The 27,094-nt window shown below is 49.0% G+C and overlaps 1 protein-coding gene across 1 annotated transcript in view; it reads left to right on the top strand.

The window, feature by feature from the left end:
* Positions 1-5,456: 5,456 nt before the first annotated feature.
* The window catches only part of SMAP2 (small ArfGAP2), a 44,575-nt gene continuing 22,937 nt past the window's right edge, over positions 5,457-27,094 (top strand). Inside the window, exons 1-2 of the mRNA XM_066638399.1 lie at positions 5,457-5,878; positions 6,393-6,511. Coding sequence (XP_066494496.1) covers positions 6,409-6,511 — 103 coding nt within the window. The 5' untranslated portion in view covers positions 5,457-5,878; positions 6,393-6,408. The remainder of the gene's footprint in view (positions 5,879-6,392; positions 6,512-27,094) is intronic.

Here is a 27,094-nt window from a genome sequence, read left to right as displayed (position 1 = left end):
ACCCCAATTAGCAGCTCAAAACGAGACCTCTGGTGGTTAGAAGGCTTTTACACACACACACACACACCTCATCCTTGTTCAAATCCACCACGTCTATGTCTATTACGAACATATAAGAAGTGCCTGGCTCAGTCAGCCTGAAATGGGTCCATCCATCCAACCCAGGCTCCTCCTCCTGTCCGCGGCCAGCTCTCCTAACACCTGGGATAAGACCAGGAGCTACCCTTCTCCTTGCACGGGCATAGTCTGAGCCCTTTCAGCCTGAGTCCCTCCTCAGGTGGTGCCCTCACCCCGCTCTTCCCCCCTTTGGCAGAACTTGGTGTGGCCCCAGAAATCTTGGGTCAACCCCAGGCTACTGCTATGCCTTTTCCCCACAGCATAGTCTACCCCCCCCCCTCCAATCTTTGACTTAAGATTCTGCCTTAGGAAGACTTTTGTGGCTGCAGTCCTATGCAGACCTGGGTGCAAGCCCCATTGCACATAGTGGGACTTCTGAGTAAACATGTATAAGATGGTGCTGTGAAAAAGTCCACGCCTTCCTATCCGATTTCCCATTGGTTCTAGTCTCGCTACTACAGCTGGGGAATTGGTTCTAATATGGATCAATACTAGAAAAAACTGCCTGCACCTCTCTCTCTCTCTCTCTCTCTCATTCACCCTGAAACCAGAAAGGGTGCTCCTGATCTGGACAGAATCCAGGTTCCTAGACCCCCTGGCAGTCTGAGGCAGCCTGGCAAATGATACCCCCCCCCTCTGGTGGTGCAACTGCTGCCACTTCTCCTCCTCCTCTTCCTGCTCTCACTCCATGGATTTGAAAAAGAGATAACTGAGCAGAAGAGGAGAGCGGTGTGGTGGTGATGGTTTTCTGGACTGGGAGTTGTGAAGACAAACAGAGAGCACCGAGGAGGGCCACATGCACATAAGGAGACCACAAGCAGGGTCTCCAAGACTGTTGGCAACCTTCAGTCTCGGAAGACTCTGGTATCGCGCTCTGAAAGGTGGTTCTGGAACAGCGTCTAGTGTGGCTGAAAAGGCCAATTCGGGAGTGACAATCCCTTCCACACTGGGAGCAAGTGCAGTCTGTCCCTGGTCTGTCTCCCTGGCTGTGGGCCTTCCTTCTTTGCCTCTTTGCCTCAGACTGTTGGCCAAGTGTCTCTTCAAACTGGAAAAGGCCATGCTGCACAGCCTGCCTCCAAGCGGGCTGCTCAGAGGCCAGGGTTTCCCACTTGTTGAGGTCCACTCCTAAGGCCTTCAGATCCCTCTTGCAGATGTCCTTGTATCGCAGCTGTGGTCTACCTGTAGGGCGCTTTCCTTGCAAGAGTTCACCATAGAGGAGATCCTTTGGGATCCGGCCATCATCCGTTCTCATGACATGACCGAGCCAACGCAGGCGTCTCTGTTTCAGCAGTGCATACATGCTAGGGATTCCAGCACGTTCCAGGACTGTGTTGTTTGGAACTTTGTCCTGCCAGGTGATGCCGAGAATGCGTCGGAGGCAGCGCGTGTGGAAAGCGCTCAGTTTCCTCTCCTGTTGTGAGCGGAGAGTCCATGACTCACTGCAGTACAGAAGTGTACTCAGGACGCAAGCTCTGTAGACCTGGATCTTTGTATGTTCCATCAGCTTCTTGTTTGTGAGTCTCTTTGTGAGTCTGGGAAACGTGGTAGCTGCTTTACCGACAAGCAGGGTCTCCAAGACTACCAGTAATTTTATCAGTGGGCCCAAAGTATCTTTTGGGTCCCTTCCCAAAGGGGGAGGGAAGGACACCAAATGGACAGGGAGAGGGTGACAACAGCCAGACAGGTCTCTGGAGCCCAGGTCTACTTGCCTGCTAGACCTGGCCACCCAGTTGGCCCAGCCAACACCTTTTGCTCTCCACAAGGCCAGCTGAGATCAGAGGAAATTTCTGGGACTCCTCTTTTGGCTCCTGGGCCCCCTTTTTGACCTTGGGCCTGAGTAAAATTTATACCCTGCACACCCTTCTCATGGGACCTGGTGAGATCAGAAAATGTAGGATCCCAGGAAATTTCTGGCTCCCCTCTTTGGCCACCCCAGGCCCTTCTTTTTGACCCTAGGCCCAGGTACAATTTAACTCCCTCCACCCACCCCCCTCCCCGAGTCTGGTGAGATCAGAAAACATAAAATCCCAGGAAATTTTCAGCCCCATAAGAGCATAAGAACAGTCCCACTGGATCAGGCCACAGGCCCATCGTCCAGCTTTCTGTATCTCACAGCGGCCCTCCAAATGCCCCAGGGAGCACACCAGATAACAAGAGACCTGCAAGGCCTCCTGGGAATTGTAGTTAAGAACATAAGAACAGCCCCGCTGGATCAGGCCATAGGCCCATCTAGTCCAGCTTCCTGTATCTCACAGCGGCCCACCAAATGCCCCAGGGAGCACACCAGATAACAAGAGACCTGCAAGGCCTCCTGGGAATTGTAGTTAAGAACATAAGAACAGCCCCGCTGGATCAGGCCATAGGCCCATCTAGTCCAGCTTCCTGTATCTCACAGCGGCCCACCAAATGCCCCAGGGAGCACACCAGATAACAAGAGACCTGCAAGGCCTCCTGGGAATTGTAGTTAAGAACATAAGAACAGCCCCGCTGGATCAGGCCATAGGCCCATCTAGTCCAGCTTCCTGTATCTCACAGCGGCCCACCAAATGCCCCAGGGAGCACACCAGATAACAAGAGACCTGCAAGGCTTCCTGGGAATTGTAGTTAAGAACATAAGAACAGCCCCACTGGATCAGGCCATAGGCCCATCGTCCAGCTTTCTGTATCTCACAGCGGCCCTCCAAATGCCCCAGGGAGCACACAAGAGAACTGCATCCTTGTGCCCTCCCCTGTATCAGGCATTCTGACAACCCATTTCTAAAATAGGAAGTTGCACATACACATCATGGCTTGTAACCCATGATGGATTCTTCCTCCAGAAATTTGTCCAATCCCCTTTTAAAGGCATCCAGGCCAGATGCCATCATCACATCCTGTGGCAAGGAGTTCCTGTGGCAAGCCCCCTCCTTTGGTTTCCAAACCACCTTTCAGACCCAGGACCCAGGTACAATTTATCCCCCTACACCCTGCTGTCATGGGCCCTGTCTACACCTTCCTGTGCTGAGGCTGGCCCCTGAAAGCATCTCCAGGGAGGGTTTGGAAAGCCCAATCAGAAAAACCCAGAGAGAGCCACTGCCAGCCAGTGCAGGCAATACTGAGAAAACAGGGGTCTGAGGGCCTAATCCTATCCAATTTTCCAGCCCTGATGCAGCCATGCTAATGGGGCGTGCACTGCATCCTGCAAGAGGGGGGCAGTCATGGAGGCCTCCTCATAGAAAGGGAGTATTCGTTCTCTTACATCAGAGCTGCATTGCGCCTGCATCGTGCTGGAAAATTGGATAGGATTGGGCCCTGACTCTGCAGGAAGTGGCTGAATCAAGTGGCGGGGAAAGGAGGAGGATGGGGAGGAACCCTAGGATATCTCCACATTTATTTTACATTTATTTATTATTTACAAAGGGTGATGTAAGTGACATCATCAAGCAGGAAAATTTTTCACAATCCTAGGCTGCAATCCTACCCACACTTACCCAGGAGTAAGTTCCATTTACTGTCACTGTTAAAAGAATATACATAGTAGCCTGTTAAAAGTACAGATCTGTCACATTTCCCCAAGTGCAGTCACATACCATTGTTGGCATCCTTCAGTCTTGGAAGACTATGATATCATGCTCTGAATAGTGGTTCTGGAACAGTGTCCTCTCCAGTGCGTGAAGCCTGGGTAAAGTAGGTATGCAGGGTAGACTGTTACCCAGGCAGCAAATCCCCCCTCTCCACGTCGCTGAAATGGTCCAATGGAAAGGCAGAAGCCAATACGGTTGGTTCCAGCGGCGTCGCAGGAGTTGCCAGAACATGACTGCGTTCAGCCATGAACTGCCTCAAGGACTCCGGCTCCGGATTTTGCCTCGAGGTTGACTCCTGAAGCCTTTTCCATAACTGGATGTGGCCACAAGGCAGTGGAGGTTTGGGAGTTTTCCTTTTCTCAGATGAGCTGCCTTCCCAGGCTAACGAGTCCCATCTACCCGGTGGGTGGCTGTTTAGTCGTTTCTTACGACAAGTACAGCCAAACTGAGGGCCTATTCTTATCCCCCTAGAATACCATACCATACCAGTCACATACCAGGGTAGCATCAAGTCTTACAGATTAAAGAACAGAAACCAAAAATAAAAAAAAAGTGAAATGATTTTTCAGGGACTCGTGACCCACTTAGGGCCCAATCCTATCCAATTTTCCAGCACAGGTGCAGCTGCAATGCAGCCCCATGGTAAGGGAACAAATATTCCCATCCCTTAAGGAGGCCTCTGTGACTGTCTCTCCACCACAGGATGCAGTGCATACCCCATTGGTACGGCTGCACTGGCACTGGAAAATTGGATAGGTTTGGGCTCTTAGTGGGTCCTGAGTCACAGTTTGAGACCAATAGTTTGAGAAACACTAATCTATATATAATTTAACAAAGATTATCTATATATATTTATATACACACACACACACATATAAATTTAGGTATCTATTTATATATAAGATTACATATATAAATGTTTGTAATAAACGTTGAATAAATTTTAATTGAATAAATGAATAAATAAATGTTTTATATATAATTACATAATAAATAAATAAATACATACATATTATATATATTTATAAAATTAGATATTTAATAAAAAAAAATATATAGAATCATGGTGCGGGGACCACCCCTCCCCCCGCCATTCCCTTCCCACGTGACCCTCTTCCGCCCCGCCTGCCCATTCATCCTTCTCTCCATTCATTCATTCATTCCTCCATTCATGGCTCACACACGCCCCGCCCCTTTCACCGCAGCCCCGCCCCGCCCACTCCCTTCCCTTCCTCTGATTGGCTCTCCGCTCTTGGGGAGCCGGCCGTCGCCGTGCAGCCTCGCCAGCGAATCAAGGGAGGGCAGGGGGTGGGGATCTAGGAGACGGAGGAAAAGAGTCGCGCGCGCACAAGAGAGGGAGATCGGAGTGGGCGGGGCCTGCCCAGCAAGCTCCGCCCCCCTCTGTTCGCCGGAAAGAGGAAGTGTGCGGGCGCGCGCGCCACTTGCCTGGAGGTGGGAGGGGCAGGTGTTGGGCTCTGCTACCTGGAGACGCGGTCGCGCATGCGCAGTCTCTTTTCCCTGCCTCTCCCCACAGCACCCCTATGACCTTTTCTCCCCCCTTTAGAGCTGCAGAGGGGGAGGGGCCGAGAGTGCTTTTGGTGGAGGGGAATAGTTTTTGAGGGGGGCAGTCCCTAAGTCTGTGGGGGGGCTGGTACACTGTGGGGGGGCTAGTAGTCTGTGGGGGGCTGGTAGTCTATTGGGGGGTGATTGTTGGGGGCTGATAGTCTGTGGGGGGCTTGTTGGGGGTCTGGTAGTCAATGGAGGGCTGGTAGTCTGTTGCGGGGGCTGGTAGTCTGTGGGGGGACAGTGGGACAGGTAGACCCTCATTTGGTCTTGCTCTGGGGCCCCCCATTTGCTTTTTGGGGGTCACACAGGTGTGGCCCCCAACCTGCCTAAAATCCCCACCCCCTTGGCAGGTCCTGTAAGGGGGGGCTATTGTTGCCTGTGCCCCCAAAGGAGGAGAGAAATAGGGGGCCCTTTTGTTGCCTCTGCCCCCCACCCCAAGGAGGGGGGAATGACCTCGGCCATGATGTAAGAGGATGGGGTGTCAGGTCCTGGGTGAATCTGCCTCTTGACTTGTTTTTTGGGGGGGTGACTGAGCCTCCACTCCCCTTGGCTGGCCTAGGTCTGGTGAGGGTCTTGGGGTCTGTAGAAGCTCCTTCTCTCTGCCTTCTCTGGAGAAGTGGGTGCCCATCTGGGTAAGTATATTCTACTAGGCTGCTTAGGAAATTGAGGAGGGGGTGGTTGGTTGTCTGGCAGCAGCTTAGCAAGGGTGGGGGAGTTTGAACTAACTGGAGCCTTCTGTTCTGGGAAGTGCCGGGAGGATGTTGTGTAGATGCAGGGAGGCTTAGAGTTGTAGCCCCGTCTTCATAGCCTGTGGCTTGGGTTAGCCCCCTTTCCAAGGTGTGTCTCCAATGGGTAGACCCTTGGAGGGCTTAACTGTGTGAGCGTTGGGGGGGGGGTGACCCCAGCTGTATGTTGCAGAAGGCCTTTTTGGGTCAGGCAAAAGAGGAAGTTGAATTGGGTGCAGTAAGGCAGTTATTTCTTAAGAGCAGAGTCTCAGTTATGTACAAGGGTGTGGGTTAAACTTTGGGGTGGTGGGGTGGGGTGCAAGGTGAAGGAACTTGGAGAGTCCTGTCTTAGAGAACGAAGGAAGGAAAGGGTGTCCTTTTCTTCCTTTTTTTTTTTTTCCTTTTTCTGCATTCTGCGAAGCCATTTCTTATCTACAATGACGGGCAAATCAGTCCGGGATGTGGACAGGTACCAGGCAGTCCTTGCCAATCTGCTGCTGGAAGAGGAGAACAAATTCTGTGCAGACTGTCAGGCAAAAGGTAACATGCGGTACCGATGAACATATTGTGGGAATGTGGTGGGGGGGGGAAAGGATGCTCGGAGCTCGGTCGTTTCCTATGGAGGCAGTTGGAGTAGAGGGGAAGGGTGGATGTGATAAGATTGAGCCACTGTTGTCTGCTGGAGGATGGTAATGTCCTTGTTTGCTGGTGTTCAGTTAAAACATGCACACAAATGCATCACTGCTCGTACTACTGAAACCCAATATATTGCTTCCAGCAGCGAGAGCTGTGAATTTCAGGTTGTCTTTATTAATTGTGTGGGGTTGTAATAGGTTGAGAATCTTCTTTTATGCAACGGGTGCATACTGCGGTTCCTTTGTCAAAAATGCTTGGGCTCTGTGTGTGGGGGGGCACGGGGGTGGTGTGCATGCAGGCAGTGTCTTCCCAAATCAGGCAAGGGAAAAAATGCTAACAGGTGGTGAAAACAGTCCTTTGTACTGTACTTAGAACATTCAGAGGTGGTGAAAGGAAGAGAATGCGGGCTACTGACTTTTTTTTTGTGGGGGAGCCATGTATAACTAAGGGGGTGCTGCATGCAGTTGGGTTATATAATGGCATCAAGTGGGCAAATTGACAGACCTGGTTGTATTTATAAGCGCTGTACCTAGAGACGACACATTGGGAATGCACCCTGCTGGCGCGTTGATAAGACCAGGTCATATGGCAAGGCAGCTGTAGATGGGGTGAGCTTTGGCAGGTGTGGGATTAAAAAAAATGTTCAGCATGGCAAGGGGCAGTTACACCCCTTGTGCAGTCTAGGTTAGGTTCCTCCCAGGCTCAAGCTCCCAAGCGTCCCATCTTCTTGTTCGGAAATGTTACAAGTTTCTAGCTCTCATGTTTGCAGAAGAGTTGGAAAATGCCCTATCTCAAAGGTCAGAGACAACAAGGACACGGGGAGAGCAGACCCGGTTTGTGTTTTTCTCAAAGCTCCTGGGGCTTCCAGGGCCTGTGTAAAAATTCTCAGGAAGGTTGATTCAAGACGTGCCCCCCCCCATCCATTTCAGGAAGTCTCTTTGGAAGTGATAGATCATGGTCTGGCTGGTTGCCATAGCTGGAAGTGAGAACACTCTTTTTCTTTCCCATCCAGTTGAAAGGGAGCACTTTTGCGTTCTCTAACTGATCACGGCCCGTGGGTTTGAGTTGTTGTTGTTGAGTTGTTCTGTTTTGCTTTGCAGATGTCTTCCTGGGGCACACGTGCTTCCTGCTTGTGGGTTTGTATGTTTGGCGTTGGTCCCATTAAGTGTCTGGATGGCAGAATTAGGTGGCACATAGGTGGCTTTCATGATGCTGAGGCTCAGACAACTTTAAGGACAAGAGTAATATAAATAAAACCTCTTAAAGTTGAGGGTCTCTGTTGTATTGCATAGTTCAACACAATTTGTACTTGGGAGTCTGCTGCCATTTTTTTTAAGACCATAAATGTGTCGAGGAAGCACTGTTCTGCCGCTCCGCTCCGCCTACACCTAGTTCAAACAAGAGCTGTTTGGGCTTAACTCTTACTGCTATGCCTGCTTCTAAAAGGAGGACTCAGGCACTTTGAAGTTTTCCTGGGCAGGAGGAACCCAGTGGTTGTTGGCTGCCTGGAGTTTTGAGTTGCTTTGCTCGATTTCCTCATTTAGGTTTTCCCCTTTCACTGTGTGTATCGCATTGGACTGGTGCATAGTGCATAGGCCATGATCCAAATAACTTTGCAACTTGCAGAGGCCAAGGCAGCTTTGCGCTTTTGCTTCTCAACGAGCAGCCATCAGGGTTGCACCACAAACCACATCTCCAACTGCTCAACCTTTCACAAACCAAACCCTTGGTTGCACTTTAGATCCTCTTTGGATCTTGGCCTCACTTGGTGCCCTTTGAATACTTTTAGATGAGCAGAGATGGACTTTTACTTTGGGGCATTATTACAAATAAGGTCACTGAACTTTGGAGTCCTATTAGGCCCCTTCCCCACTGAGGAGGTGTTCTGTGATGACACTGAAAGCCTAAAAGGGCCGTGAGAGAACCAAGCATTTCCATTTATAAACACTTCCATCCCTGGTCCCTTTGCTTGTCACGTGTGACCAACTTGATTCTATTTTTTTTTAAAGAGAGAAGCAAAATGTGTAAGAGCAAAATTAGATTGAAGTCCTGGGCATGTCCTTAATCATGTGATGCAGGACTATTGTCCTGTTAACCTCCACAGCTGACAACATAGCCAGGTGGTTAAGGACATCTGACAAAGCATTTGCCTGCCTGTTCAGACATATTTGTCATTTGTTGGGGGATGGGAAGAACCAACTTTTGTATAAAGTTTCTCTACCTCATAGCCTGGAAGAGATTTGCTACAAGCAACTGCAGTATGCAGCCCCCCTCACATCTTGTAGGGCCTGTTGGAGGCCTCTAAGATGCACTTCCAGTTTTTTTGAAAAACCGGGAATGCTTCTTAGAGGCCTCCAACAGGCCTTCTGAGACACAGGGAGTCTGCACACAGCCTCCCCACACCTCTGATCATGTACAGAGGTCCTCTATGGGCCCACCCATGGATCCTGTTTTCCACAGGATAAGTCAACTCACAGATTTTTGGCATCCACAGGGGTTCTGGGAGTGGAACCCCTGCGGATTCCAAGGGCAGACTGTACTTCTAAAAGTGCAAATGATGTATGGAGCTCATTGAAACAAGAGGTTGCAATGGCCTCTAGTTTACATGGCTTAAGAAAGGCTCCGGTTAAAGAGAAACTCCAGGTTTAGAGTCACTGAATTACCAGTTGCGGAGACAAAGCAAAGTGAACCGGCTACCCCTGGCATGGGCTGGTTCTGATTCAGTATAGACTGTTTATAGAAAACAAAGTTCTACTTTTTTCAACTGACTAGGCAGTTCTTGCACTACCTTCTCAGCAAAGTTCATTCTCAATATCACCCTTTTGGAGAGAGAGACTGCAATTTTACTGAAAGCTTTATTTTGGTTTCTCGTGATCTGTCTGCCTTGCAGCCTTGCCAGCTTCCTGTTCCTCTGAAAAGGCCAGTTGCTCACTGAGTCTCCTTACGTCATCTGAAATGCTTTCTTGCGCGTTTTGGAGCCGCCGACTCCCTGCACAGCCTAAGCTAGTCTTCTCTCACTTGAATGCTGGATCCCTTTTCTAAGATGACTCCTGGATTAATCAAGATTGATGGTCCTGCCATTTGTGACACTTTTCTACAGTCTGTTTCTAAAACGCTCTCGAGTGTTAATACCCTCTCTGCCCTGCCAACATGTTGCTTTTTCAGTAGCCTGTAAGGACAGCGAGCGGTCTTGGTGGCATAATTAATGTAAAATTGGAGTAGGAAGCTCAAAATGAACCATAAACCATGTCACGCCTCAGCAGTTAAAATGCAAACTGCTGAAGGACCTGGGAGATTTATACAATTAAGGGTAATATTTCAAAAAGCAGGGGTTGAGGAGTAAACAGCTGTGAAAAGATTAAATGGGAGGAAGTCCTGTGGTTGATAACCAGATGGATCAGTGGTTTTCAGACTGATCAGGGAACCCTGAAGTTCCTTTGTCAGCAGTTCTGGTCTGTTCCTTGGAGGATTTAATACAGGCAAACAAGGTTTATTTCTTTATTTCTTTACTCAGCGCGTGGTCGGTCTGTGGAATTCCTTGCCACAGGATGTGGTGCTGGCGTCTAGCCTAGACGCCTTTAAAAGGGGATTGGATGAGTTTCTGGAGGAAAAATCCATTATGGGGTACAAGCCATGATGTGTATGCGCAACCTCCTGATTTTAGGAATGGGTTAAGTCAGAATGCCAGATGTAGGGGAGAGCACCAGGATGAGGTCTCTTGTTATCTGGTGTGCTCCCTGGGGCATTTGGTGGGCCGCTGTGAGATACAGGAAGCTGGACTAGATGGGCCTATGGCCTGATCCAATGGGGCTGTTCTTATGTTCTTAACTACAATTCCCAGGAGGCCTTGCAGGTCTCTTGTGATCTGGTGTGCTCCCTGGGGCATTTGGTGGGCCGCTGTGAGATACAGGAAGCTGGACGAGATGGGCCTGTGGCCTGATCCAGTGGGGCTGTTCTTATGTTCTTAACTGCAATTCCCAGGAGGCCTTGCAGGTCTCTTGTTATCTGGTGTGCTCCCTGGGGCATTTGGTGGGCCGCTGTGAGATACAGGAAGCTGGACGAGATGGGCCTGTGGCCTGATCCAATGGGGCTGTTCTTATGTTCTTAACTACAATTCCCAGGAGGCCTTGCAGGTCTCTTGTGATCTGGGGTGCTCCCTGGGGCATTTGGTGGGCCGCTGTGAGATACAGGAAGCTGGACGAGATGGGCCTGTGGCCTGATCCAGTGGGGCTGTTCTTATGTTCTTAACTGCAATTCCCAGGAGGCCTTGCAGGTCTCTTGTTATCTGGTGTGCTCCCTGGGGCATTTGGTGGGCCGCTGTGAGATACAGGAAGCTGGACGAGATGGGCCTGTGGCCTGATCCAGTGGGGCTGTTCTTATGTTCTTAACTGCAATTCCCAGGAGGCCTTGCAGGTCTCTTGTTATCTGGTGTGCTCCCTGGGGCATTTGGTGGGCCGCTGTGAGATACAGGAAGCTGGACTAGATGGGCCTATGGCCTGATCCAGTGGGGCTGTTCTTATGTTCTTAACTACAATTCCCAGGAAGCCTTGCAGGTCTTCTTGTTGTCTGGTGTGCTCCCTGGGGCATTTGGTGGGCCGCTGTGAGATACAGGAAGCTGGACTAGATGGGCCTCTGGCCTGATCCAGTGGGGCTGTTCTTATGTTCTTAAACTACAATTCCCAGGAAGCCTTGCAGGTCTCTTGTTGTCAGGTGTGCTCCCTGGGGCATTTGGTGGGCCGCTGTGAGATACAGGAAGCTGGACTAGATGGGCCTATGGCCTGATCCAGTGGGGCTGTTCTTATGTTCTTATGTTCTTATGTTGACTTGCAACCTGCCTTTACAATGTGTTGGGCACATTCGTAATGTGTTTGCACAGTGATAGTGAGGCCAAAGAGGCTCATGTGAATTGTGACCTCAAGCATGCTGTGGCAGTTACGTGTGAATGTCAGTTGCTCAAGAGCAGTGGTGGGACAGGTTGTGTCCTCTCCCTCGGTGTGGGTGTCCTAAAGGCATCTGACTGGCCACTGTGGGAGTAACAGGATGCTGGACTTCATTTTCAGGTTAATTGTCCATAGCTTTTGATAGAATACAGATATTCCAATGTGGTTTGTTTCATTGAATTCTGGATTAAATTAACTTTCCAAAGATATATAACATGATGGTATTATTCGTACATACCAAAGTTTATGCAATTTTGGCCACTAGTGTCAAGCTCAGCTTGTTGCCTCCCTAAGGCTTGTTGCCCAATGCAGTTGCACCCCCTGCACCCCCTAGCTACACCACGGATCTCAGGGTTGTTATGAGAGTACCATCAAAATAATGCATGTGCGAAGTGTTTTGCCCGCTCAGAAAGCATGATACAAATGTTGTGTTATTGATATCCGTGCACTTCAACACAGGCCTGCAAAATTGAGGGTCAGAAAAACTTACTTTTTTCCAAAATTTATGGTGGTTTTATATGGATTTGGGGTTCAGATTCAAAAAAATGGCATCAGTTTTGCCCTGCCTTGTCTAGTTTCAGAGATTCAGCATTGCCTTGTTATCCCTCATGAGGAAGCCTAAGACAGCCTTAACGCTCCCAGAAGTGTGTGTCTCTCCAACTCAATAGTCTCCAGCACAACACTGAAACAGCTCCAGGCCAGCTAAATTGAGTGTGGAAATGAGCTTCATTTAAATTTCCCTTGGGATGACTGGGTAGCTTGGTCATTGGGGCCAGGAAGGCTGTCTCCCTCAGGGCAGATTAACCAGCACCCTGGCTTCCGATTTTCTTCCAGTGTGGTGTACCACTTGGCCTTCTTGCCTGAGTAATCTGGGTGTCCTCCCCCTTTTTCCTCTAGCACATCTGTTCTCTCCCTGTGAAGCATTTTATGGTCTGGTTTGCATTCTCCCAAATAAGGGGGATGGAGAGTAGTGATCCACTGTGATGGTGTAGATGCAGGAGAGAACTGGAGGGGGAGGAGGTAATGGTGGCTTTTCCTGATTTGAGATGGAGTAAAAATATGTGTAATCCTGGAAAGTGCCCTACAGGTAGACCATAGCTGCGATACAAGGACATCTGCAAGAGGGATCTGAAGGCCTTAGGAGTGGACCTCAACAAGTGGGAAACCCTGGCCTCTGAGCGGCCCGCTTGGAGGCAGGCTGTGCAGCATGGCCTTTCCCAGTTTGAAGAGACACTTGGCCAACAGTCTGAGGCTAAGAGGTAAAGGCCCATAGCCAGGGAGACAGAGCAGGGACAGAGTGCACTTGCTCCCGGTGTGGAAGGGATTGTCCCTCCCGAATTGGCCTTTTCAGCCACACTAGACACTGTTCCAGAACCACCTTTCAGAGCGTGATACCAGAGCCTTTCGAGACTGAAGGTTGCCAACATATAATCCTGTAGTCAGGGCTTTGCCCTGTTCTGGCAGCAGATGGAAATGGGCAGCCCAATTCTATTCTACCCTGATGCTGCACAGTACAGTGGTGCAGAATTGGCTGCCACTGTATCCTGCAGGGCCAGAGCAGCTGCTGGAGGACTCCTCAGGGTAAGGGAACATTGATTCTCTTATCCTGTACAAAACTCTGGCAGTCCTGATGGTTCTACTTGAACCTACACCAGCTAGTGAGCTGGTACAAAACTGAGGAGACCTGTGTTGGTCTCTGAGGCTTGGGGGACGGGACGGGACAGGGTTTGGTGGCAGCCTCTGCCGTCATCCTCATCCTGGCCTGCCTGCCCTCCACCCACTTTGCCCCTCCCCACCTTCCCCTTTCCCCCCACGCCAAAAAAACCTTCCCTCACCCAGCGGGGACAGTCACAGGCCAGCACTCATCTTTGGCATCCTGCTGGCGCAGAGGCTCAGCATCGACTGGCATGGGTATCTCCACCGGTGCTGTGTCGTCGTCCCCCACCAGCGGCAAAGTGCCTTATGGCGGTTTTGCAACACCCAGCGTTGGCACTGTGAGTGCAGCGTCGGAGACCATAGGACTGGACTCTAGATGCAACAGCTACTCGTAGATTGAACATGGAGGTTCTGAGTGCTGAGTACTGGTAGCAGGCCAAGGAAAGGACTGTCGGCTTCATGCCCTACCGGCAAGATTTCTTCCAGGAAGTGTCTAACTGGAAAGGCTACTGGGCTAGATGACTTTTTGGGCTCACTCACCAACTCCATTTTCCTGTGTCAGGGACCTCTCTTAGAATACCTTGACACCCTCAACAGTCTCATACAGTTGAGATTATAGAGATTGGCCTCCTGGGGCAGGGGGAGTCAATCTAGGTGGGCTTCTCTGAGGGCAGATAACACAGCTGGGAGTGGCCAACCGTGGCTCTTTTCGAGGAGGGGTTGGGCTGGAGACGTTTTGGAGGTCCTTCTGTGCTGTCGGTGCTCAGAAGTTGCTGAGGCTGAGAGTTAGTTCCCCCCAAGGAACCCAACTGCAATTTTAAGCTAAGAGTGTACTCTTTGATAAACACTAGGGTATTTATTTATTTAAAGATTTATATCCTGCCTTTCCTATTCTGGAGCAAATGCTCAAGGAAGCTTACAATTCAAGACTAAAAATGTACAATATATAAAACAATAATTGAAATCATAAAGCCAACAACAAATTTGGAGTAGGGCAACTATTTATAACCCAAGAACTGCTTTAGTGACATGGGACAGACAAGGACCCATCATCCAAATGCTATACAGAACAAAAACTTTTTGAGCCCTCACTGAAATACCATGAGGGAGGAGGTAGTTTTCAGTTCCCCCTATTAGGGAATTCCATAGTTGTGGCATCACTACAGAGAAGGCTCGCCACCATCCCTCTAACTTGGGATAAAGGCGGCACTTGAAGGAGTGTCCCTTCAGATGACCTAAGAGAGCAGGTCGGAATGTATAAGAGAATATGTGAGATATGATAGAGGGTGTGATCGAGGCTGCCCATCTTGGAGCTAAATCAATTTTCCATTATTCAATGGTTCTTGCTTGCATCTTGAAAAAAACCATGTTTTTTCTTGTGCAAATCCATCTTGAGCTTCCTGGCAAGGATGAGGGAAGCAGATTGGAATGGAAGGAGAGGAACGGGCAGTATTGCCAGCTCCTGGCTGGAGGCTGTAGTTGCTGTATGAGTAGTAGTACTAGTATGAGATAGCTAGATAGTCTTTTTCCTCTTGCATGGGAATCTGGTGTTGTGCCCAACAGCAGACTGGAGGGGCTAATAAGCAAATGGATTGCTGTAGTACGCTGTGGACCAGTGCAAAGTGCCCTATCAACAATGAGATTCAGAGTAGACCACAGGATCGTGCTCTCCCTCGAATGTGAATACTGCCCACCTCATTGTTCATGGTTAAAGAGCATATCTGTGCTAACAAGGTTTCTCTCTCAGCCATGGTTTGCAAACCAATCCTTGTATAAAAGGGAAACCTATCTAGTGTTAGCCATGGTCAAGGTAGGTGATGTTAAGCCTTATAAAGGCATGGGATGATCTCATGCTGTAAAAGTAAAGGGAGTCTTAACCATGGTTAAAATATGAGGGAGTCCCATATTTCCATTTCCCTGCTTGTGTTCTTTCAGCTTAAGAGTTTGGGTCTCAGGGTTAGATGGCCTGGCTTTCTGCTGTGTCCCTTTCATACATACAGAAGAAATTACCTTGCCTTCCATGACTGTCTGAGGCTTGTGCCATTTTAAAGCATTTTGAAAATTGAACTGAGTGCAAGTTTGGGAAGCTGTTCTGTTCCCAGAAGTTGCGGGGTGGGGGAGAGATGCCATGCCTGACTTGAACCTGCAGTTTCCACTAGGTTCTGCAGAACTGGTGCCTTGGTGTGCAGATACTGCCATAGCAGCAACCTTGAAAGCAAAAGGCATTTTGGAGAACTGGGACAGCTATGAGGGAATCTGCTTTATCTCCAGGCAGGCTGCAATGTTGAGAAATGGCATAAAGGAAGGTTCAGATATGAAGGATGACAGACAACAGCAGCATGTGTAATGACCGAACTTTGAGTGCAGTGTGTGTGTGTGTGTGTGTGTGTGTACACCTGTGCACCAAAATTTGTTCTTTTGGCTTTCTCTATCTGACTTCAAGCAAACTTGATGCTGACTATAGTGTTTTGAGTTTGAGCCAAGGGAGCTTATCTGGGGGATAATATGCTGTAGCAGCATTTATTTAGTTCTAAAATGTGCAAGGCGCTGCAGGTGTAGCAGTCGTGATCCTGCCTTTGCCCATGGGGAATGGGCCTATACCAACAGAGCTAGGCAGGGAGGAGATGTGGCCAGATTACAAACACCCTTGTTTAGAAGGAAGTTCTGTTTACATAACGTTATTGGAATTTAAAATTCTATCTAGCTCCTGTGTCCAGGAGGTAAGTTCCACTATACACAATGGAACATAACTTCCAAGTAAGTTTGCTTAGTAATGCAACCTAAATACATTGACCTAGAAGCATGATTTTAAAAGGGCAGCATACTTGTGCCTTCTGGAATGTGACCATTGCAGAATGCGCAAAGGAGCAGGAAGTGGAGATTCTTTTGCGACCAATGTGGCAGAGCCATGGTAAACAAAGAGAGAGAGCCACTTGCAGCTTACTCCAGTTAGTAGCAGCTGTTTTGTGGCAGGAAGAGGAGAAGCGAACCAAGGGGAAAGGCCCTTTTTGTACCCTGAGCACAACTGCTAGTTCTTTAACCAAGTCTGCTTCCTGTGTGTTGCTAGGAGGCTTATGTGACAAGCCCTCCCAACTGTTGTCTTCAAAACCCAAGATCCTGTTGTGTTAACATCCTGTGACTATGCAGAAAAGTGATGAAATTTGTGATGATTGTCCTCTCCTGCTCTGAGCGCTTGATGGGTGAAGCTGACTCATTGTTGGTGTGTTTTTGAGCCAAACCATGTGTGTTGAAATATTTCTCATATTTTCAGGGCTGGACCCCATCCCCCATAGGCTTGGCCCACGTCCATAACAAATAACACATGTACTAACGTATGGTGAAACTGCTTAAATTGCAGGCCGTGTGCTGCTGCAACAAAATAAGTGTACAGAATAAGTACCCAAGGTGGAGTGTACAGTTCAATTTCCAGGGCATCTTGGTGTGTTTTTCCCCCTTCTGAAAAAGCAAGTTTCTAGACCATAAGATTGAGAAGATATCCTTGAAAATGTGTGAGGAAGGCTGATGCAATCTTGGAAGCCAGAGCAGCAGCTAAGAGGTGCGATGCTTGGAAGCTGGAGTTCAATGCCTCCCTTCCTTCCTTCCTTCAACTAGCAGAAATAGAATACAGTATATTGTGCAGAACCATGCATTGTAATGTAGTTTGCATTGTGTATACAAGTTGTGAAATTGTTGTGGCATTTAGGTCACCTTGGCGCAATATCAGAGTACATATCACCTTGTTTACACATCAAAGTATAATGGCAGCTAGTTAATTGAAATCTATTTTACCAGTGGTAGTTACTGCATTAATTAGGCCTGATCTACTGTTTCTAGTGTCCACCTTCAGTGACATTTGCTGGATTTTTGCCTAGTTGTGTTCCTTGTCTGATACCAGCCAAATGTTTGGCTCTCCCCTTGCACTCTTGCCTCTCAGCCCCTCGTGGTGGGGTACTGATACACCTTAATTTGTTCCCTGTGGTATTACCCAAACCTACTTCATATGCAGTACACGTGGATCTTCGAAGCCACCATGTCTTCAGAGTAGCTATTTGATTTAAGATGTTTGGTTTGCAAATAAGGAAATGTGGAGGCCAAGGCTTGGAGAGCAGTGACCACCCCTGGGCAGGCAGGGAGCTGACCTCTGGGCAGGTTGTCTGAGAGGTGATCTGCTGCAAGATTTTTACCGATTCTTTTTGCAGATAATGGATGCCGAGAGCAGTTCCTCACGGGCACCTGGAGTTTCTAAGCATGTCTATTGCAGTCTCCTCTTTGAATCTTGAACACTCAATGTTTTGTGCTGTGCAGACGTGCTGTATCTGACTCTCTGCCTTTTCCCAAACTTCCCCTCTGCTCTCCCAGATCCTCCCACTCTTTCCCACAGGTTCCTTTTGGATCCAGAGCCACTGGGCGATGAGAGCTTCAGGTTGTTCTCGCAGTGGAGCCCTCACCAGCTGATGGTGATTATTGCGACTTCCGCTGTGTCTGCTCATCAGTTTTAAGGTTGCCCCTCTACTCCTCCTTTGGTTTGTCTGAGCATTTTCCTCCTCTTCCTCCGCCACCCAGTGTGTTGTGGGAGCTTCTCCTCGAGTCTCCAAAATCCAACCCTCTCGTAGCGCCTTGCCAAGTAGATGTGAATACCTTACCCTTCCCTTTCCTTTCTGTGATGGTGCAGAATTCGTGGTATTCAATCATAGCATTTACTCATCTCTTTAATACTTAATGCTTCCCATGAGGGGGGCTGGAAGACTGTTTCACCTACCCAGGCGCAAGGAGTGCTCTTCTCTCCTCCCCACTTAAGAGTCAGTACCAACCATTATGTCCTGATCCTGCACAGACCTGAATAAATATTTTAAGACATCGAGGTGCCGGCTTCAGATTTCTAGGTGCCTGACAGTTTCCAGCCTTGCACAGCAGCCTCTGATGCAGTCACTTAACTTGTGTGGTTGCTGACGCAAGGCACGTGTACAAGGGCTGGGTGAATGTGTCTGTGTGTGCATGACGTGTACATGCACGCTTTTGTCTAAGGCTTGGTTCAGAAAGCATAGTAAGAAGGCAAGTATTCCCTGCTTCCTACTTGGAATTGTAGGGCTATCACCTGGTTTAAAGTAATCTTAATCAATGAATCGATTGAATCTTTATAAAACACTGCTTAAATTTAGCAGCAGGGAGAGAAGCTGTTCAGCCTAATTTCTCCAAATCGCTAGGAGACATAAGGAATATGTCTCTTGTTTCCAAGTTCTGTAGTGTATGTGTGTTTGAAGCATGTACAAAGCTCAAACAGTGAGGGTAGCAGGCTGACTGTTCCTATTCAGAATGTGTATACAGATGTCCACTAGTATCCCTAGGGGATATGTTCCTGTTCCCCGAGAAACCGGAAACCGCAGATAAAAGGGAACCCGAACTTACTGTTCTGTGAAGCACTCTGGTCTCTTTTTGGGAACCTCCAAAGGCCTCTTCTGGGTTGTGCCAGGCCAAAGACCCACTCTACCAACCTTTGCAGGCATCAGAATGGCCCACAGAAGCAACCAGAAGTGACTTTTGGTCCAACTGGAAGTTGCATTTGCAAAGTGGAAGTAGCTTCCAGACATTTCTGTAGGCCATTCTGAAGCCCACAGAGGCCTGTAGAGTGGGTGTCAGTGGCCCATTGCTGCCCAGAAGAGGCCTCCAGAGGCTCTCAAGAAGACACCATAGTGCTTCTTAAAACAGTTAAGAAAGGGGTGTGGAGAACCATGGAGACCCAGATACACAGGTACCGGGGGGAACCTATACTAATAATCTGTGCTGTCTGCTTATACACAGTGAAACTGTGCCTACGTTTCTGCTGAATTTGTGACATGGGCACTTGCACTGTGTTGTGAAATCGAGGCCTTGTAATGTGTCATTGGTGTGTGTGAGACGCAGCTTCTTTCTGGAGAAAAATCAAACTTTCAATTTAAATTAAAAAAAAACTCCACAGTGGCTGGTTGCTATAGTGACTGTCAGATGGAGTGCTTTTGAGGGATGTCAGAACGCCTTCGTAAAACCCACATGCCAATCTAATGCGTGAAGGCCACTTGCTTATGAAATGTTACCTGCTTGTAGTGTCGCAAGGCTTTATCAGTATTGGCACTGATGGAAGCAGAGGTGTGTTTTTTTACAACTGCAGTCAATCTGGCAGAGGGCAACTCAGAAGCAAGCCCTCCCTTGACCAGAGAGGGCTGGCCCATCTGTGAGGCCAACTGAGGCAGTTGCCTAAGGTGGAGGACTGACTAGGGAAGGAGGCTGCTGCAATTTGCCAGGCCCCATCACTTGCTCCCTAGATTTGAAAAGGAAGAGGAAAATGGAGAAGAGGAAGCATCTTAGGAGATTACACAGCGGAACAGGGTCTGAAGAACCAGGGGTTGTGCAGCAGTGGAGGAGGAGGAAGGAGGGACAGGTTGAAGGCTGAGAAAAGGAATGAGGGAATAGGAGAGCACCTAAGGCACAAGGCTTCGGTCTGCAGTGGCTGTAGCCTGAATGCAGGCAAGGAGCGAGTCCCTCAGCAGGCCATGAAAATACTCTCTTGCAGTGGGGAAGCTGGTCTCTGAGCCAAAGTTTGACCTCTTCCTAAAGGCCTGTGGGACCAGATGCTTCCTGGCCATCAGCCCAAGCAAATGCCACGAGACTCACCTGGGTCACGCTTGCCTGGCATGCGACCCAGTGCCCTGAACACATGTACACGAACGTGTCGGGGAGAGGCACAACGTGCCTGACTTGTACTGCTTGCCACTGAATTCACTTAGGGGTTGTTCCACTAGAAGGTTGAGCTGCCGTCTTGTTGCATTTCTCCCCCGCCTTGCCCTAGAAAACACAAGTGCATTAGCTTATGGGCATTTGAGATTGTAAAGCGGTACAGTTTTCTTCCACAGCAGTTACGTTAATAGCTGAATTTTTGCCTCGACACATCTGCAGGATGTGAGAAGCACACTGGATAGTGAAATGTGCTGGTACGCAAATTAAACATGCATTATTTCACAGGACACCTAAAACCTTTCCTCAGAAAATCTAGTTTCTCTGGAAAGGCCTCATTCTTGACCTTCTGCTGCTGTCTGCATCTTGTAGAAATATCCTGCCTCCCCTCCCTTGTCCAGTGTTCTCACGTTTGGGCCAAAATGACCCTTTCATTTGGATGTCCCAAATAAGCTCAGATTCGTCAGATGCATTTGAACTTGAGCCTATGAAAGCTTATGCCCTACATTTTGTCTTTTTTTTTTTTTTAAGATGCTATAAAATTCCTTGTATTTGCTGTAATATACTAATGGCCACTACCTCTTTGGGGTTCTACTCTATAAAAAGCATTGGACTTGATTTACTGGATCTGAGAAAGGACCCCATCTGGTATAGCCTCCTGTATTCAGCTGGGAGGAGAGCAGTGAGTGATTCCCAGGTGGGGCTTGATGGCAACATGATACACAACACGATTGTGTATCATGGGAGCTCTACCTGGCCATTTTGGCTAGGCATAACAGCGATGATAACATGGTATGGGGCAAAGGCCATATGAGTACATGGATTACTGTGCAGCTGCAGTGTGCTTTCTTCGTTGGGCCAGCTAAAGTGCTGTTCTTTAATATTCATATTCTTCTATCAGGCCGACCCAGCTGTGTTTGGGGGGGAATCTCAGGGTTTTTCAGTATGAAGATCAGCAATGGCAGACAAGCTTCCCAGAATGAGAGGTTGCCTGCTGCATGTTCTGCATTGCACAGTCACAGGGGAGAGTGTGTGGTGTGGCCCTAGGCTAGAGCATGGTCTCGGTTTGCAGTGGACAGACCTTGGCAGTTCCCTGTATAAGTGGTATGTGAGGAGCCTCAAACACCCCCGGAACTGTTTCCAGCGCACAAGGCTTCCATTACAGGACCCATGGCAGATCAGTGATGTGGGGCCTACTGTGCATAAGTTTGTGGTTTATGAAATTATTCTCCTCTTCCCCGTGCTCCAATGCCATAAACATCAACTTTGCACATCTTTCTACTCCATCTTAATTGTCTTCCACCAAATTATTTTAGAAGCAGTATAGTTCCAAACCGAATGTTACATTTTTCTATTTGAAAAAAGTTAGTTATAATAAAGACTGGTAGCTTTAAGGATGCTTAGGAGCCTTCCATATGAAAGGTACTATAGGTTCTTTGAGCCCTGTCATTCTCTTGGACTTCCTATTGATCTGGCCCAACCTGTAGTGTTTCTCAGAGTATTGAATAGCTGGCATACTTAGCATTTGCAGGTTCAAAGTACCTCGCATATATATTGGCAGTCCTTTAGCAGTTCTGTAAGATGAAGTTGGCATCTTTCAGTTTCGGAAGACTATGGTGTCACACTCTGAATGGTGGTTCTGGAACAGAGTGTCCTCTCCAGTGCGCGAAGCCTGGGTAAAGTAGGTATGGAGGATAGGCTGTTACCCATGCAGCAAATCCCCCCTCTCCACGTCGCTGAAATGGTCCAGTGGAAAGGCAGAGGCCAATACGGTTGGTTCCAGTGGCGTCGCAGGAGTTGCCAGAACGTGACTGTGTTCAGCCATGAACTGCCTCAGGGACTCCGGCTCCGGATTTTGCCTCGAGGTTGATTCCTGAAGCCTTTTCCATAACTGGATGTAGCCACAAGGCAGTGGAGGTTTGGGATCAGAGTTTTCCTTCTCTCAGATGAGCTACCTTCCCAGGCTGACGAGTCCCATCTACCCGGTGGCTGTTTAGTCGCCTCTTACGACAAGTACAGCCAAACTGAGGGCCTATTCTTATCCCCAGCCCCCAGGGGAATCTGTAAGATAGGTCAGTGGTATTATCCCCATGGTGAAGATCAGGCTAAGGCAATTTCTACCTTTGCGATACCTAATCAAGACATCTTGCTGGTCAGTTTTGCTGATCAGTTTTGAAGTAGGGTCCGTTAGAACTTGAAATATCAGGCAGGAAGGGGCTCTTTTCTGAAGGTTATTACAGTGAGAAGGGCTGAGGGTGTCAAAAAGAGAGTTTTTGAAGGATGTTGGTAGTTTCCTACTTCTGTTTGCTTTTGGGAGCCTCGTGACTTAAAGATGCCGAAACTTACATAAAGGAGTACAAAGTTCATTTACTTTCCCTTTGTGCAACAAAAAGCCCAGTCCTTTTGTGGTTGCAAAGCCAGTGTTATGAGAAAGAGCAGCCTTCTGGGAACTTCTTTACTTGAGTGCAATTGGAAAGCCCTAAAGTCGAGGTCACAATCCGACACTAAGCATGTGCATCCCAATCAGTGTGTTTAAGCATACTTAACTTTATTTGGGACAGTGGCTCCAGTCTGCAACTTTCTTAATCCGGTTGCATTTATGTCCTTGCTGACAAGTCTCATTTCTCAATAAAGAGCAAGTCTATATTCTGTTGTTGTACCAAGTCCCTTGACTCCTGGTCTGTTTCCAAGCCAAGTTCAAAATTATGGTATCTTTGAATCGTAAGCAACTTGTGAGATGGGTCCTCTTTTGCTGGTGGGTCCTTTGCGATCCTGTCCACCTACTTGCTCAGATCTTTAGTGCCAACCTTGCTTCATGCCGTCCCACATGCAGAGCCTTCTGACTTGTGGTGCCCAGTCTGTGGAGCTCTTTGTTGGGAGTTTGGGTTGATCTCTCCCTGCTGGTATTTAAAAGCCAGGTGAAAAAAATGTGACGTGCTTTCTCAAAGAATGTCCAATTAGTTGCTCTCGCACTTGTTCAGTTATACTGAATTTGTAGCTACTAGGCTGCTTTAAAAACTTCTGTGTTCTTGCTTGTGACATTTAAAATTTGGTTGGTTGGCTGGGCGCAGTTTGGAGTATAATGACCTTTTGAGGGCCACCAATGTGCCAGCACACTAGCAGAAAATTGCTGGGTTAAACTGCAAGTCAAGAATACCCAGGCAAAGGAGGGTGGAGAGCCTGAAAGAGACTTTCCTGTGGCCACCCAGTAAGTTTATGTTGTGAAGTTAGTGAAGACCATAGAGGTCAATGTGCTGAGAAGAAAAATTTTGAAAATTGCTGCCTTAACCACTGTGTAGTTCTAGCCCCAGCAGATGGCAAGCGCCTAGCAGATGGTATTGTCTGGTTTAGCCAGATGAAGGGTGAGACTAGACAGCTCTTTTTCTCACACAGTATTCTTCTACATTAGGGGTGCTCAACATGTTGATCGTGATTGAGCAGTCGATCGCGAGGCAAAATGAGTCGATCGCGGAGCCCTTAGTCTAGTCCAGGGGTCGGCAACCTTAAACACTTAAAGAGCCATTTGGACCCATTTTCCAGAGGAAAAAATACCTCGGGAGCCACAAAACCCATTTGACACCTAAAATGAAGATAACACTGCATATATAGTTTTTTTTAAACCTTTATGCTCTTATAGGTCCCATTTTTATAAAGTAGCCCCCTCTTGTAGCTTTTAGTTAGTTTTATCATACATTCTTGTCCTGTGTTTTCAGACACCTGGTCCTCTGTGGTGTTTTGCCTGATTCCAAGGCCATTCTCTGCCTGGAGAATTATGCCCACTTTAAGCAAATTAGCTCCCCTTTCCCCCAACAAATGACCCTGGTTCTGCCCTGCAATCCTGCTGGACCCCACCTCCAGGGTAGCTCCCCTGTTCAACCTGCAGAGGTCCTCTCTCCTGCCAGCAGCCTCCCACCACTACAGCAGACCCTGGATCGTCAGCAGGTCTTGGGCACAGCAGGCGCACTTCAAACTCCAGTGTCTCTAGCAGTCCCTTAGTCACAAAGTCAGTCAGAGTATCCAGGGCAGAGTCCAAAGTCAATAAGCCAAGTCACAATCCAAGGTCAGATTCCAAAGTCAGTCAAATCAGTCAGAGTATCCAAGTCAAAGTCCAAAGTCAATAAGCCAGGTCAGATTCCAAAGTCAACCTGCACTCCTTCTCCAACCCACACCCCCTTCCTGCCTCAGGTGGTCCTTATATCCCTGAGGGCCCTATTGCCTTCAAGTGGCTGCAGCTGTGCAGCACACTCTGCTGGATGCCCAGGCCTTACCCTCAAAGGGGCCACTGCTGACACCACATCTACCTACTCACCAGATCTTCCTAGATTCCAATACAAGTGGGGGGGGGGAGCAGATCTCTATACAGACCAGTGCAAAAACAGGGAGAAGGTTGGGGGGGGAGGGAAGATCTCTATATAGATATCACAGCAAGACGATTGCAAAACCCCTTGCACACAGAACCAACAGATGGAAGTTGGGGGGGCAGATCTCCATACATACCAGTGCAAAAACAGGGGGAAAGGTAAGTCAGCCCCATTAGAGTCAACGGGGCTTCATCCCAGGGATGCATGGACAGGAGTGCAGCCTGCGAGTGGCTCATCTCCCTGTCTACTCAGAAGTCAGCCCCAGTAGAGTCAACGGGGCTCACTCCCAGGGGAGTATATATACACTGCATATATAGTTTGCGCTCCCCTCTTGTAGGTCACAGTTATATAATACACTTCCCTCTTCTAGGTCCCACTAAAAATCAGGTCCAGACCCACAGTTGGAGAACAACTGTTTTAAATTGTGCACAGGTGAACTGCTTGTGAAGGATACTGTCATTCTTTACTGTCATTTACTTCTGTACTTCTGTAAATGCCTTTCCACACAATACTACCTCTGAACAAGACCACTTAGTACTACTTAACACTGTTCACAAAAGTGCTCCTGAACAAACAAGCTAAGAGTTCAAAACTGCATAAAATAAAAGGCATACTAACAGTGATTACTTCCCAACCATGAAATATGCTTTGGTGCACATATACAGTATGTTACACATACAGTATACAAACATATACAGAATATCATCTGGTGAGGGGGTCTCCAAACCCCTTTCAGGTTTCCAAGTGAAGGAAATGGGGCAGTGAGAGTGTGAGTGAGTGACCGGGGGATGCTGAGTGGGGAGCTTGAAGGCTGTAATCCTGTGCACACTTTCCTGGGAGCAAGCACAATGGGACTTACTTCTGGGGAGACACGCACAGGATTGTGCTCTAAGCTTGGGAGGAGGGCAGAGCAGCTGCACTCAATTGCTTGCTTTTGCCTTGGCTCCGTGGGGTCAGGTTCGTTTACGCACCCTCCCCTACACGGGCAGGCAGCTGGCGCTGCGGCTCAGGTGGCAGGGAACGTGCGGCGGCGGCTGCTGCTGCTGCAGTGCGGGCTCTTTGGGCAGGAGCTGCTCGCCAGCCGTTCATGCCCTCTCCTATGGGGCGCAGCCACAGGAGGTGAGGGAGCTGCGCCTGTGCGCTCATGCTGGTGAGCAGCAGCAGCTTCACGGGAGGGGCGTGCCCCTCCCCCCACAGCTTGGCCCCGCAGGGAGCCACAGGAGAAGGCTGAAAGAGCCGCTTGCGGCTCCAGAATGGCAGGTTGCCGACCCCAGGTCTAGTCTATAGAGTCTATAGACTAGTCTAGTCTAGAGTCTCTAGAGTCTAGACTTTTCCCCACTCTACGGTTTCAGGGCAGAGCTACCAGGTGGAATGGAGCGGGGCGTGTGAGCCCAAGTTGGCGGCGGGAGGGGGGAGGAGGAGGAGCAGAGTACGGTGGCCAGGAAAGGCCAGAATTGGTGGAGGAAGCGGTGGCAGCAGCGGGAGTGGCCGGCTGAACCGGCCTGGCTCTCTACTTCCCCCCTCCCCTTTGGCGCCTGGCTGGTGCGTTGGCCATGTCGCTGTTCCAGTCGGCACTGGACTTTCTGTCCGGACCAGGCTCCCTGGGGGCCGCCAGCCGGGACCAGAATGACTTCGTGGGGCAGGAGGTGGAGATGGGAGAGATGAAGCTGCGCATCAAGAAGGTCATCGCCGAAGGTGTGGGGGGGAGAGGGAAGCCCCCCCTGGGATGAGTGGGTCATGGAAGGGCCCCCCACGAACCTCTTGGCCCCCCACCTTCTCTGTTGGGGTCCTTGGTTGGGGTCAAGGAGCCTTACAGGGTGAGGTTGTGGTGGGGGCTCAGCTGCACTGGGGAGGGCTTCCCAGTGCTGGCCTTGGGAGCTTTGGACCCCCCCCCCGTTGCCAGGGAGGTGGGGTGGGTGGGGAGGCAGGTGAGGCAGAGTGCTTCGAAGAGCGCTGCCACCGTGTGAGGCGCCCAAGCTCTGTGCGTGGGTGCTTGGGTGGGTGTTTGTAAAAAAACTCTGGTAGCTCTCAAAGTAGCTCTCGAGCCAAAAAAGTGTGAGCACCCCTGTTCTACATCTTCTTCTTCACTATGCACAGTAGGGCTCTGTCCTCCTCTCCCCAAAAACTTGTGCTCTGGTTCATCACTTTAGGGAGGGAGTCCTGGTCTCCTGACTCAAACTAAATGATGAGCAAGCCATGCAAGAACAAGGAGCTGTATTTTTCCCTTACAGAAGAAACAGTAGCTTGGGGGCTGGCAGATTTGTGGGAAGGGAGCAGTGAAGACAGGTTAAGCAAAGCTTCAGTGAAGACAGGTTAAGCAAAGCTTCACCTGCTTATTCACCTGTCAAAATGGCAGCGGTTCGGGTTTTTGAATATAAATTGGGAGGTTTCTGTCTTTCCCTAGTTCAGTTCCAAGTCACAGTAGTGTTTAGTCTAGGTTTGTAAAATAGGATCCTTAATTGGCTTCCTAGTTAAAGGTGTAGGTGGATAAGATGCTTGTAGAACAGGGCTGAGTGACTGGACGCAAACTCACGCTGAGATTCTGCTTGAGGAATTTTGCGGAGGAATTTTGGATTTGGTGGTGACGCTTGAGAATAAGAAAAAGAGAACTCTGCATAGTCATCTGAATTCACATAGCCTCTCTAAATGTTCTCAGTGGAGCTGTGTTCACTGATGCCAGGAGGAAAAAAAAGACGTGTTCAGTCAGCTTGAAGTTCTTAATCGGATGTGCGTGTGCACAGAAACACTCCTGTCTGATCTACTGTGTCTCATGCAGCAGCACTCTAGGAAAAGGCACCAGACGCCACTCGTGCGAAGGCGCA

Source organism: Tiliqua scincoides, chromosome 10 (assembly GCF_035046505.1).
Source record: "Tiliqua scincoides isolate rTilSci1 chromosome 10, rTilSci1.hap2, whole genome shotgun sequence".
In the NCBI taxonomy this organism is placed as follows: domain Eukaryota; kingdom Metazoa; phylum Chordata; class Lepidosauria; order Squamata; family Scincidae; genus Tiliqua; species Tiliqua scincoides.
This window is presented reverse-complemented; position numbering and strand designations above follow the sequence as displayed.